The sequence below is a fragment of the Dasypus novemcinctus genome, chromosome 9 (assembly GCF_030445035.2).
Source record: "Dasypus novemcinctus isolate mDasNov1 chromosome 9, mDasNov1.1.hap2, whole genome shotgun sequence".
NCBI classification, from domain to species: domain Eukaryota; kingdom Metazoa; phylum Chordata; class Mammalia; order Cingulata; family Dasypodidae; genus Dasypus; species Dasypus novemcinctus.
The window spans coordinates 130091125-130104613 of NC_080681.1; the positions used below are offsets into that span (position 1 = coordinate 130091125).

The 13489-nt window shown below is 66.7% G+C and overlaps 1 protein-coding gene across 4 annotated transcripts in view; it reads right to left on the bottom strand.

Moving 5' to 3' along the window:
- Positions 1–13489, bottom strand: part of PRDM16 (PR/SET domain 16) — a 320281-nt gene that overhangs the window by 208544 nt on the left and 98248 nt on the right. For all 4 annotated transcript variants that reach the window (XM_058304601.2, XM_058304600.2, XM_058304599.2 and 1 more), the window contains exon 2: positions 9912–10261. In XM_058304601.2, the coding sequence (XP_058160584.1) occupies positions 9912–10261 (350 nt within the window). The remainder of the gene's footprint in view (positions 1–9911; positions 10262–13489) is intronic.

Consider the following 13489-nt stretch of genomic DNA (forward strand, 5'->3'; position numbering starts at 1 on the left):
TCGGGGGGGCCCGGCCACTCAGTGCCCGGAGCCCCCACCCGCCCTGGGGCGGTCCCGTCCCAGAAGCCTCCTGGGCTACCGGCAGCGGCTGTTTTGGGGCCGGGTGGTGAGACCCCCTCAGGGGCCCGCTCCTCAGCCTCACCTGCCCCTCCGGCCTCAACCTGGACGAGCAGGAGCCTGCCTGGCCGCCCCCGGCCCCGCAGCCCTCTGTCCTGCCGGGAGCCCCTGGCTGCGCCCCTTGCACCTTCCACTTTGGCCGCGGGCCCTCATGGGCCCCGCCCGCCGCACCTGCAGGAAAATGCTTCCCTGGGCCGCCATGCGTGGGGGGGGAGGGAGGGAGGGGGCGGGCAGGGAGATCCAGTCGAGGCCCTCTCAGGGCTCCTCCCTGCGGAGGGTTCTCCCAGTCTCCTAAAGGCACCCCGCTCTTCAATGGCTTCAGAATGCAGACTCCCAGGCCCCGCCCCCAGGAATTCTAACCTGGTAAGCAGGCCCGGGAATCTGCATTCTCAAAGGGCCCCGCGAGGTTTCCTAAGCTCCAGGGGCTCCAAGGCAGGAGTGAGCCGTGGGAAAGGCTGCCTTCAGTTTTGGGGCATCCTGGCTTTGCGCCCCCTGGCCTTGGCCTGGACACAGCTCTGCTCCGCAGCCCTCGCCCAGCCAGGCCTCGGCTGACCGCGACACTGTGGGCAGCTCCCTTGGGGGGGTCCGGGGAACCAGACTCAGGGCAAGGGCCCTGGGGACACTCGCGGCCCCTTCCCGTGGCCCCCACGCTGGGGCGTGGCCCATTTCCAAAGGAGGACCCTGCCGCCCCCGAGTGAGAGTGAGGCCCGGCCACGCTGCCAACACAGCCAGGTCTGGACGCAGCTCTGTCCCCTGCGGACCCCCGGCTCCCGGCCACCAGCCCGGCGCCCCTGCTCACGCCCGCCCCCGCTGCCCCAGCTTTCATCTCCCACCCTGGGGGGCTCAGGAGGGGCAGAGGCAGGGGAAGGTGAAGGGAGGCAGCCTCTGCTGGCCTCTGAGGGGACCCTGCTCCCCATCTCCTTTGGCCTCCCACCCTGACCTCCCACCCCTGACCACACCGCCCCTGTCTGGATGGACTTGGAGACCCGCAGCGGGCTCTCTCCGCTTTCTTCACCTGTTTCCCGTCATCAAAACGGAAGCAGCTAAGGCCAGACTGCAGTTTGCTGGGAGCGCTACGGAGGAGAAAGAGCTTGGCATGGGCCTCGGCGTGCAGTGGGTGCCTGGGATGGCAGCACAGCGTGGGTGCCTGGGATGGCAGCGCACAGTGGGTGCGTGGGATTGGCAGCGCACAGTGGGTGCCTGGGAATGGCAGTGCACAGTGGGAGCCCAGGGACGGCAGCGCACAGTGGGAGCCCAGGAATAGTGGCACATAGTGGGTCCCTGGTTACGGTGGTGATCAGTGGATGCCTGGGGACGACGGCACACAGTGGGAGACCAAGGACGGTGGTGCACAGTGGGTGTCCGGGTAGTGCTTGCGTGCAGTGGGAGCCCAGGGACGGCGGTTGGGTGAGGGCTCCCCAAACCATCCTGGCTCCAGCTCAGCCTCCTGCCGACCGCCCTGACGCCCCTGCTCACGTCCGTGGCTCCCGAGGGGCCGTCCTTGAGCCCGGCTGGGCTCTGGCCGTCCTGGTGTGAGCCTGAGCCTGCCGCGGATGGCAAGACACCATTTAAAACTGGCATTCATGGACCTCTCTCGAAAATGAAAAGAAAATATTTATTTCCTTTTTTGCTTGTGAATCAGAATGCTCTATTTAAAGAAAGTACCCTCTGCTGGATTGCGGCTGAGTTATTACCCCTTAAGGAAATAAAGGAGAGCTATCGGGGAGGTATTCTTAGTCATTCTCTCTCCTTTTTTCTCAAATTCCTTATATACCCGGCCTCAGAGCTGGGCTGAAGATAGGGCAGGATTCCAGGCCATTCTTGGGCTAGGAACGTCTGGACCTGATGTCATGGGCCCTGGGAGAAGTGGGAGAGGGTTGGGGACTTGATGCTGCTCCTTGCGGCTCACACCCTGGCCCTCCCACGAGAGTGGGGCCTCCCCGCAGTCCTGCTCCCACGCCCCCTGGGTGCCGGGCGCCGCTGCCCCAGAGGTGACCTCGTGGTGGTGTGTGGGCGCCCGGAGGATTGGGGTGCCGGCTGGGTGCAGGTTGTACCTCCCTAAACACACTGGGGAACTCATGAGGAAGGAGAAAGCCTGAAGTGCTTCTCGGCCTAAAATAAAACTCCCCAAGAGCCGAGACGGAGCCCGGGCAGCCGGGTCACGGAGAGGAAGCCGCGCAGACAGGCAGAGACGACACGGACGGGCCCGTGGGCCCGCCCAGGCCACAAGGGCCGCGCGGCAGAGGCGCTGCCGAGACGGCCCCCCCCGTGCGGGACAGGACGGTCTAGCCCAGCCCTGGCTTTCGGGGACGGGCCTTGGGACGGAGGAGCCCCTGCCCGAAAGCACGCGGTGACAGCCGCCCGACGGCGCCTGCAAAACCCAGCCGTCCGAGCCAACGCCGCCAGGCCCGCCGCGGCCGCTCCCTCCCCTGTGACCTGCTGGGACTTAAAAGAGTAAAAACCGAGATGGCGCTACAGCCACGGAACACGAGGCCGGGCCACATCCTGGCACGCCGGCACGAGCAGGTGCCAAGCTCAGCCCCGGGGGGAGAAGCCCCGAGAAGGCAGAGCAGGATCCTGTGCTGGGACGTAGCGGCAACGCGCCTTTGCCTCTACGTGCGTGTGCAAGTCCACGTGTGTGGGAGGGTGCAAGTCCACATGTTCGGGTGTGTAATGCCATGTGAGTGTGCAAGTCCATGTGTGAGGGTGTGTAATACCATGAGTATATAGATCCACATGCGAGTGTGTGTCATTCCATGTGTGAGTGTGTAAGTCCATGTGTGAAGGTGCAGGACCGTGTGTGAGCACAAGTCCACGCGGGTGACTGTGTGAGCGCGTGTGCGGGGCTCTGGGAGCCCACGTGTGTGCGGGTGTGCACGTGTGTGAGCGGCTCGTGCAGGCGTTTGAGGGTGTGGCGCTGAACATGGACGCTGGGCCCGCGGGCCCGCTGGGGGCAGCCCCCAGCTCAGCGCTGGCGACGGCAGCCCCCCAGTGGCGAGACCCCCTGCCCTCGGCCTCGGTCCCTGGAGGCAGACGCCTTTCTGAACAGGCTGGCAGGCGGGTGGGTTCCCTGGGCAAAGCTCCCCACCCGCTTCAGCCTCCCCCCGCTTCTGTCTAGACTGGCCATTCGGACTCTCCGGGAGCTGCTACGAGCCCAGTGCCCAGGTGGGGGGACCGCCAGCCCGGCTTGCTCAGGCTGGGGGTCTCCCTGGGGGCCAGCCCGTCTGTCCAAAACCGGGACCGGAGCCCAGGTTGGTCCTGCACCTGGCCGCAGTGCAGCTGTCCCTGGGGGGGGGGGCCTGGCACCCACATTTCTAACTGTCCCCAGATGATCTCAAAGTGCGGCCAAGACAAGAGCCCGGCTGGCACCCCTGTCCTAGGATGCCCAGGAAACCATAAAGAACACCCCTAACCGGCCTCCGAGCCCAGACAGGTTGGGGGAAAGTGCCAGTTAAAGTTATTTTATGCCAGATTGCAGAAATGATCAGGGGTCAGGCCCTGCCCCTCCCACCCGGGCTGGGGTGCACCTGCTCCCCAGGAGCGCCTGGCACCCCCCAGCAGGAGCCCCCACGGGTCACGCTTTCCCCACTTTGATCCCAGGGCTGGGGTCCCCCGGGCTTGGTGGGGCTGGGAGTGGCCCCCGGGCCCCGACCCAGGACGTGTGCGCTCCGCTTGGGCAGGGGCCGGGCGAGGGAAGTGCCTGCGGCTCTCGAGCCTGCACTGGCCGCTGTTTGTGGGTGCTGGAGGGTGACGGGCCGCGGGCTGCCCCGGGGGCCTCGGCCGTGCTATATGGGGGGGTGCCTCCCGGGAAAGGCTGAGTCTGGGCGCGACAGGTGGTGGGCGCCCCCGGCCGGGACCCCCGGGGCTGGGCAGGAGCCCACACCCAGAACGTCAGGAGAAGGCGGGACAGATGCTTCCTCTTCCAGGGCTGCCATGGGGGGTCTTGGGGGACCCTCACACTTTCCACAGACCCTGAGGCCACCCCTGCCAGCTCGCCGTGTCCTCTGGGTTCGCTGTGTCCCGCCCGTCCTCCCTTAACTGTCACCGGGATCTTGTTGAAGCGCGCGCGGCGGCTCAGGGGCAGGGAAGCCTCGCCCTTACCACGCTTGGAGCTGCGCGGTCTCCACGGCGACGCGTGGCCCTGGTGTTGGTGCAAGTGCCGAAGTGTCAGGGCAGACCCGGAGCTGGTTCCAGAGCCCAGAGCTCGCCCAGGCCGCGGGCGGCTCCTGCCTGGAAGGCACAGCTCCGTGCGGCGGGCGCCGCGCTCCGAGGACCGCTGACCCCTGAAGCTGGCAATCGATGCAGAGCCTGGAAGGTTCTCTCCAGGTTCTGCTGCCTCTGAAATCCAGCCGATTCCAGCGAGCGGTGCCCTCCCCTTTGCACTGCCCCCGCGAGGATCCCCGAAGCCGACGGATCCGGGCCTTGGTGGGGAGGTGTGCTGGGGTGTCTGTGCATATACACACACACGCGCGTGCACACCCGTGCCGGGGCAGCCCCCGCAATCTGCACATGCTTCGTTCTTCAGGAGGACAGGGCCTTGCGAGTTGGTGTGTGTGAGCGACAGAGCAGGCCGGGGGCAGGGGGGGCACGCGCCCCGAATCTCAGGCTGAGCTGGGGCCCCGCTGTGGGCACCGTGGGCGCCATCGGCCCTCCCTAACCTCCTGCCATTTGACGAATTTGGCTTCAGCCCAGGACTCAGGAGTCATTTCCTGGAGCTGCACTTTTGGGCGCCCCCAAGCCCCTCTCCCGCTCCTCCGGGCTGCGGGACGCGGAGGCGGCACTCCCCCTGCCGCTGCCGGGCGGCCCCCGGACTCCATCGTCACTCCCATACTTTGGCCTGAAAATAGGCCTCTGCACGCATGCACCTTATTTTAGGGGTGCTTGGCCAGCCTCACCGCAGGGGAGGAAAGCATCACCTTCAAATCATCCCCGTCGGCGGGCACGCGTGGGGGATGTTGCCCTCTCGGCCCCACGGTGCCCAGTGCTCGGGCTAATGACTGAGTATTAAATTTGCAGACGCTCCTCCCAATCCGAGAGGGCAGTGCTGGGCAGCCCTCGCCCGCCACGTCCCCAGCCTGGTCCCCCGGGCAGCTGGCGGGTCCTTGGCCCTCTGCGGCCACTACCAGGTCCCTCGAGCCATCACCGGGATCCCGGCAGAGCTGCCCGGGGGCCATGTCCCTGTAAAGCGGGAGAACGGGAGACCCTGAGACTGTTTTCCCGTAACCTGGAGCTTCCCACGGGCCCTGGCTCCAGAGCCGGCAGGCGCAGCCCGTTTGTTGATTGAACAAACGAACAAGTATATTAATATTCAGAGACTAACGCCAGGGCTGAGGTCATCTGCGTGAGTAAATTCTTCAGATGACTGAACCCCATCAATTTCCGTTAGCACCCTCCCCCGGGGGGCAGGCGGATTGATTCAGCCGTAAGGGGCTGGCCCCGCTCCAGGCCCCCGAGAGGCCACCCGAGCCTCGCGGGGGACAGGCCCGAAGGGAGGATGCGGCAGGACGCGACCGGGGGCACTGGCCTTTGCTGGGTGGCGGAGGCACATCTGTCACCTCCTGCCCCCGGTGCCCCCAACCGGCTCCCCAACCCTGAAGCTGGCCTCGTAGCTGCAGGGGTGGACGACAGGGAGGGCAGCGGGGCACTGGGGGCCAGAGGTCGCAGGCTGGCCAGGGGCAGCGGGGGCTTTCGGGAGAGGCCGGGACAGGCCTGGGCCTCGACGGGCGGCGGGGATTGTGCAGGAAAGGGGCAGCAAGGCCGCGCCCGGGCTGAAGTGACGACCACGGGCTGAAGTGACGACCGCGGGCTCGGGCAGCGGGTCAGCGGAGAGGCCGGCGGTTCCCACGCGCCCTGGCAGCTCATCGCCTGCTCGGGAGCCCCCGGAGGGGCCTCTTCCCAGCCCCTCTCCCTGCGGGGCTGTCACACACAGCCATCACTTAATTAGCAAAATAAACAGCACGATGATAAATGTCATGATTTACTCCACTAATGATCGAATTCATTGCTTTCCTCAGCCCCCAGGGGCAGTGAGACGCAGGCCCGGGGTGATTTATTCCGGGTGCTCGGGATGGCAGGTGGGAGAAGGGCGCGAGCCTCCCGTGGGGGCAGGACTGGCCACGCCTCGGGCGCCCTCCACAAGTGGGGCCAGACCAGCCCTCCTAAGGGCACCGCGTGCCCCCGCCCCACGGATGTGGTCGGTCCAGAAGGGAACAACACCCAGGAGAGGGGGTGGGGGCTAAAACGCCTTTCCCATCCCCACGTGGACAGGACCCAGGAAGCCACGGCCCCCGGATCAGCATGGGAGGGGGTGGGCTCGGCCCCAGATTGGCGCGCCCCCAGATGGGCCTGGGAGCGGTGGGCTCGCCTCTAAGAACATTGGGAGGGGGGAGCTCGGCCACCGGTGAACCTGAGCCTGCTCTGCCGGAGGGACCAAGAGGCCACGACCTTGACCCCAGAGGTCGTAGCCCCCTACCCTTGGGCCAGCAGCCGGCACCTGGGGGGAGGGTGGGCGGAGTGACCCGAAACTGCGTGTGCTGATCAGGCGGGCGTCTGCAGCGACACCCAAGAGGACCTTTTCATTTCATTCCAACTGAGTTGTCCAGAACAAGGATTTTGTTCTAAGAGCAGAAAGGAAATGGTTTCCATGGTATCCCCGAATGGAGAGCAGAGTAATCGATTTAACCCTGATTGTCCACCGGGGCTCGGAGCGGGGCTGCCCTCGTGCCTGGGCTGGGGTCCCGCTGGCGGGTCCCTCCGGCACCCCCGACCCCAGAGCCGGACCCCAGACCCGGCGGGAAAAGCCACGCGCCTGCCGCGCTCAGGCCGGCCCCAAACCGAGCCACGGGGGTGGCGGGGCTGGCGCTTCCCGGCTGCGGTCTCCCCGCCTCGCTAAAATGTCAGAACCTGCTGCTTCTCAGTGACAGAGCGGCAGGGACGTTCCGGTCAAACCGGCCTCCTCAATTAGAAACGTCGGCTGCCAGCGTGACGGCGAGCCGGCCACACGTCTCAGCGGCAGACGCGGAACCCGGGCGGCCGTGCGCTGCTCCTGGTACCACCGGGTCGGGCCGGCTCCCGCTGCGGACGGTGCCACTGGCCCACGAACATCCTGTCGGGTTATTCTCCGCCCCCCTCGCCTGCCCCCGACACCCCAGGAGAGCCTCCGGGTGGACGCGCTCGTGGGCGCGGGGGGTGGGGTGGGGCGGGTCTGCCTGCATCGCGCCAGTAACTCGGGGGTTAACGGGCGGCTCAGCTCCCGTAGGAACCGCGGGGGCCCTGGAGGGGCGGGGGCCGGACCTTCGGTTTCTAATCTGGGGCCTTGTTAGCACGATAAGGAGATAAGACACGGCGGGTGGAGGAGAATGCCCAGCACCAGGGCACCCAGGCGAGCCCCTTCCCCCACTGGCTGCCGTCGTACCGGGGGAGGGGGCGAAACGCATAGCGCCACGGTGCCCTCCTGCCCGGGTCGCGCGTGGAAAATCCTGGGAGGGCTGCGAAACGCAGAGACCACCGCTCCTCTGCCCCAAAATCCCCCACTGAGCCCCAGGGAGCCGCCGTCCTCAGGGACCTGGCGCCCGCGTCCTTCCCTCGCTCCTTCCGCAGAGCAGGCGGCGACGCGGACCCCGCCCCCCTGGCCCACAGCGGGAAGGCAGAGAGACGGGTCAGGGAGGCAGGCGCTCGGTGCCCGGCGGGGGTACAGAGCCAGAGTCGGATGAGACGATGCCGGGTGCCCCTGGACCACTGCCGGAGGACGCCGGGTGGAGGGCATGTATTTCTGCGCGCCGGCCCGCGAGGCAGCTGTCAGGCCAGGATCACGGAACGAGCTGCAGAAACGCGAGCGCGCCACAGTCAGAACGTTCCGGCACGTCCACTGGGAATCAGTGATATCGCAAAGTCAACAGCCGCAGCAGATAATCGCAAGGCCTGTACCAGGCCGGGCAGCGTGGGGCCAGCGCGGCGCGGCCGCTTCTTTCAAACAAGCAAACAGACAAGGACAAAGTCGCCTCAAGGTCACCCAATATGCTACCTGTAGGCCCCTCACGCCCTAGCACGACGTACTGCCAGACGCCCTTAAATTCCTCTCCCGCACGGTGAGGCGTGGAAGGGCTGGGCAGGCTCTGCCACCAAAGCCAATTCTGTGGCACAGCCCAAAACGCTTCCCTGCCCCGGGGTTTGCCAAAGGCAACGCGCCCAATGGGTGCCGAGATTCGGAGCCCCCCAGCCTCACCTGGCCCCCAGCCCCTCGCCAGTCTGTTCCAAAGGTGACCCCAATCCTTCAGCCAGCTCCTGGGGACCACGGGGTAGTGGGGACTTGGCCCCCCGCCCCCAGCCTCCCACCTGGAAAGTCGAGACCCCGAGGGCAGAGTGCTGGCTCGGGGGACGCACCTGCGCCCCTCTGTGTTCCTGACAATGAGCCGCTCACTCCACCCGGCGTGCTGGGAAGTCTGAGGCTCCCCCTGTCAAGACACACCTGTACGGCACACCTGTTGGGGCACACCTGTAGGGCACACCTGCCGGGGCACACCTGCCGGGGCTCACCTGTAGGGCACACCTGCAGGAGGCCTGCCCCTTCCCTCTTGGAGCGTGGTCTCCCTTCTGCCTGCCGACATGCACATGACCATTGGGCTCCCCCGAGGCCCGCAGGAGCCCTGAACGCGACTGGCCCCAGGAAAGGTGTCGGGGGCCTCCCAGGGATCCCAAGAGGGAATGTTCTAGCACATTCTATGCCTCTAGAGATAAAAAGGCATAAAGTACAGGAGTTTGGAAACTGCAAAGCAAGACGGAGAAGAAGCAGCCCTGAATCTCCCCTCACTCTCCTAAAACAAGGACAAATTCTTGGGAATTTCCCAAAGGCACCAAAAGGTGGGAAAGCAGAGGGGCCAGGCCCAGGGCTCCACCAGCACCAGCTCTCACTCCGCTCCCCGCGTCCTGCGCTGCTTGGGGACCGCCGTCCAGTGGTGATAGCCGCCCCTTGCCAGAGCGGGCCGCGATCCAAGCACGTCTGAAAGCTGTCGCTGAACCTGGGTTTGCGTCTTGTGCCCGGCAGTTCCGGCCAAAACGCTGCTGGACATAGGACTGCGTGGCCACCTTGAGTGGCCAGAAGGCTGGGGTCCGTGCCGGCCCCCTCCTCTAACGTGCCTCTGCTTCCCTGTCTCACCCCGCAGCAGGTCAGCCCCAGGTGGGCTCTGGCAGCTGCAAGGCGGCCAGCACCCGCCGGGCGGTTGGCAAGATGCCCCTCTCTGGTGGGCAGGCCGGCGTAGCTCCTCGCCGCCCTGCGCAGTGGGCGCTGCAGAGCTGAGCGAAGCTGAGAGAACCTGCCCTGGGGGCGAGCAGAGGGTGCCCCCTTGGCATCGTGTATGCACCTCCTTAGGGCTTAAACGCTTCAGGCCTGGGGCAGGTCTCAGGGCCGCCCAAGCACCCTAAAAAGACAGGTTTCCATGCCCGGCCCCCGAGTGACCCCAGGCTGCCCCCTGCTGCAGGGACATTCGATTCATCTCCTTGCTCTTGGTGCCTATGACCCAAGCTGGAAGCACGGGGCCCTTTCAGACACGCTCAGCGAGGACACGTCCCCGGGAAGAGTGAGCGACCCGGAGGCCGCGGGCATCCGCCAGGGCCCCGATGCCGTCCGAATCGCGTTGCACGCGCTACAGGAGGAACGAACCCGGGAAGCGCGGCCTTCAGAGGGTCTCTCCGCCCGGGCCTCCCACCTCGGACAGTGGCTGCCCGGCCAGTTCGATGAAGGGACGGAGCACAGGGTCGACGCCCCGCTCCCCCTGACCCACGCCGGCCACACTCACCTCCCATCCGAAGTCCGCGTCCTTCAGCGCAGTGCGGGCCGCCACCACGCAGGGGCCAAAGCGCAGCCCGGCTTCCATCCTCTTCTTGGCCCAGACCCCCAGGCCGGCGCCCGGGATGGACGATTCCCGGAGCTCGAAGTCGGGGGGGATGGGGATGTCGTCGGGAACGTAGACGGGGGCCTCGTAGGGCGAGCCCTCCTTGGGCGTGAAGTCCTCACTGGTGGGGAAGGGGGACGGCGGCCCCATGGGCACGGGCGACATGACGCTGCCCTCCGTCTCGTCCTCGGCGCTCTCACCGGCCAGGAGGTCCGCGTCGGGCTCGAACATGCTACGCCCAGCGTCGGCGTCACCTGCGGGAAAGAGCAGGCCACGTCAGCGCCGTGGCGACCTCCCCCCGGGACGCAGGGTCCGGCCAGATGCCCCCCAGCCGCCCCTTCCCCGGCGACACCAGCCCTGCTCCGTCCCGAGCACGGAGGCAGGGGTCCTCGTTCAAGGCCCCCCCACACCCTGAGCCTGCCCGTCCATCGGCCACGCGGGGCTCACACGGCGGTCCCCGGCCTCCCGGCGGCGGCTCGAGGGCACGTGCTCGCCCGGCTGTAGGCGCGCAGGGAAAGGCTGCGTGTGCGTCGTTGCCAAGCCGGGGTGGAAAGGGCACCTGCACCCCTGGACCATTTCGGGGCATGTCTGGGGCTTTGGAAACCACGGGTCTGAAGCTCGCCCCAAGTTCTGGGGTGGCCAGAGGCTTGGCACCCGCTGCTTCTTGGGTTCATGTGAAAGTTGCTCTGAGCTGCTCCCCCAAGACCTGAGCGGCTCTGGATGGCCCTATAAGGTCAACGGGGCCCTGGGGCGGTTTCTGAAAGGTTCCCGCTGACCTCGTGGGGACGGAGGTCTGTTGAGACATGAACGAGGGCCTCACGAGGCTGCAGGCCGCAGGACGGAGCCAAAGGGGTCCCCGCAGTCACCCCAAGGGACAGCTGAGGGTTAGGGTTAGGAGCTGGAGCCACCTGCCACCTGCCTCTGGGGCAAAGGCTGGGAGCAGCAGGGGCAGGGGGACAGCGAGGAAAGAGCAGGGAGGGCGCAGGGAAAGGGGCGGCGGGGGCTGAGAACGCCTTCCACTCGGAATTCCCCGGCCCCCATCTAGATGTTTCCGTGTAAAACCCCCCGGTCATCGCGACCGGGACCCTAAAACCACCCTTGGCCTTGCGCAGCAGGCCCTGGCGATGGCGGCGGATAGAAGCCGCCCGGGAGGAAGAACTTTCAAGTGCAGGGAAACGGCTTCGGATCCCTCGTGCCGGCGGCGACATCGGCTCCAGCGTCACCAAGTGCTGTCTTTCAATAGAAGCCAAAGTCTTGCAAGGAGAAAAAAACCACGGGGAGGACACTTATTTAGTTTAGCAGCGTTCACGGAAGGAATGACTAGGGTTTACGTGGCCACAGGCTCCTTTCTCAACGGTTCGTGCGGTCCTTTCAAACGCCAGCAGCAGAGCGGCGGCTCCTCCGCCGAGGGCGCCGAGGGCCCCGCTGGACGCACCCTGCGCCATCCCCGCGGCGCGGCCCGGCGGGGAACGGGGGCAGTCGACAGCCCCTCATCGTTATCCGGAGCTGGGAACCACACTAAAGGGCTCACCAGCAAAACGGGTGGGCGGGGGCCCTGCCAACACCCTTCCCTCGTGCCCCAAGGGTGGGGCTGCTTGGGCCGTGCGGGACAAAGACGGGCGCCCCCGCCCCTTTGGGGCGCTCGGCTGGAGGGAAAGGGAAACGCGCCCCACGCTCATCTCGCGCTCGTGTTTTCCTTCTGCTCGAGTTCTACTTCTGCAAACCCCCACCTCCCAAGGAAACTCCGCGCTCTGCGGCCGCGAGCGAGGGGGTGCTTCCTGCTGATTAAAGGCCGCGGGGGCCCCGGCCGGGAGGGCGGCCGCGCGGCCCCCGGGACCACCCGAGACCCCCTTTCACGGGTCCTCCTCGCCCGGGAGGCCAGCGCTTCCATCGAGGTGGACGAGGGGAGGCCCAAGGAGCGTGGAGGAGACGCTTTGAGAAAACGAGGCACGGCAAAGGCCCCAGGGGTCCCGGGGGTCCCGGGGGAGCATCGCCTGCAGTGAGAACGAGCACCAAGCCCTCCGCTCCCGGGGTCGGGTTTCAAGGTCAGCTTTGCCCCCGCAAGCCTCAGCCTGGATGCCCTGGGGACGGTCAGCCTGGGTCGCCACCCGCCTCGGGCCCCCTGCCCCGGGTGGACGGCGTTGGGGAGCGAGGGTCCCTCGGGGAAGCCCTGCTTGACTCGCTGTCCACCTCCAGGTCCGCGGGCCCCGTGTCCCCGGCCTCTCTGACCACGGGCGGGCAGCAGGGCAGCGCCCAGAACGATCCGGAAGTCCAGGCTGCAGAGCCCTGGGCCACCGACCGCGCAGGAGACCCGAGGTTCTTCATCGGGCTTTGCCATGGGCTAGGGGCTCCCGAGCGAGCCCACCCTTCCTAGAGGTTCTCCCCGGAGACCTTCCAAAATAGTAAAGCAGGGAGGAGCGGGGAGGGGGCGCTGGCATGGAGGAAGGAGGGCGCAGCAGGCCTGGCTGCGGAGGGTGGACGCAGCCACCGCCGAAGCTCCGGCTGCACACTCGGCATCCGGGCAGGCCTTTGAATATTCGGTGAATTCTTGCTGAGATGCCGTTCGTTGGTTTGTCCCTCTGTCCAGCATGTGGACCAGCAGCTGTCTGGGCTCGTACGCCGGCCGGGGAAGCAGAGGGCCCCCAGTGGCCCCCAGGGTGGGGTCTCGCGGCCGGCTGCTCACTGTCCCGTGGCCCCCGCCAGGATCCACCAGACATCTCAGCTTGGGCCAGGGTCTCTTCTAGCCACGCGACGGGAAGCCTTCTCGGCCCCCGCCCCCAGGAAGGGGGACACACCTCTGTCGGTGTCCGCCACCATTTCCCCACGAAAAATCTGGCCTCTGGCCCGGACGGCAGACTGGAGAGAAGGGGGAGCCACGAATTCGGGCCACGCACGGGACTGGCCGGTGGGCGTGGGGGGTGCCCGCCCTGCAGGGTCCCTCCTGCGCCTCCCACCGTGCGGGTGAACGGCGCCAAATCCCAGCGGGCCAGTCCGCGGGGGGCGAGCACCGAGGGCAAGACCCCCGGGCCTTCTCAGGAGCCGCTCCCCCCACCGGACAGGACAGCGCTAGACCTTCGTCCTCGGTGGGGGGACACGAGGGAGTTTTCCCGAGTCGATGTCTGGTGTGTTCCAGCTCCTCCTGTCGTGCGCAGAGGTTTACGGGTATCGGCTGAAGCAGCCCCTTGTAGCTTCCCGCCTGGAGCCCAGGCGGCCCCGGGGGCCCGGGCAAGGAGCCAGGGTCCCGCACGTGTGCGAGCAAGTGTGTGAGCATGTGGGTGTGGCGCGTGAATGAGGGCGTGAGGGTGAGAACTGTGAGCACGTGAGAGCACGGACATCCGTGTGTGGAGGTGTGTAAGGCTAAGTGTGCACAAGCGTATAGAAGTGTGAGTACAGAATATGTGAACAGGAGGGTGTTGGGGAGTGTTAAGTGTGAGTATGTATATGAACAAGTGGGTGTGAGTGTGGAAGTGAGTGCGCAAAGG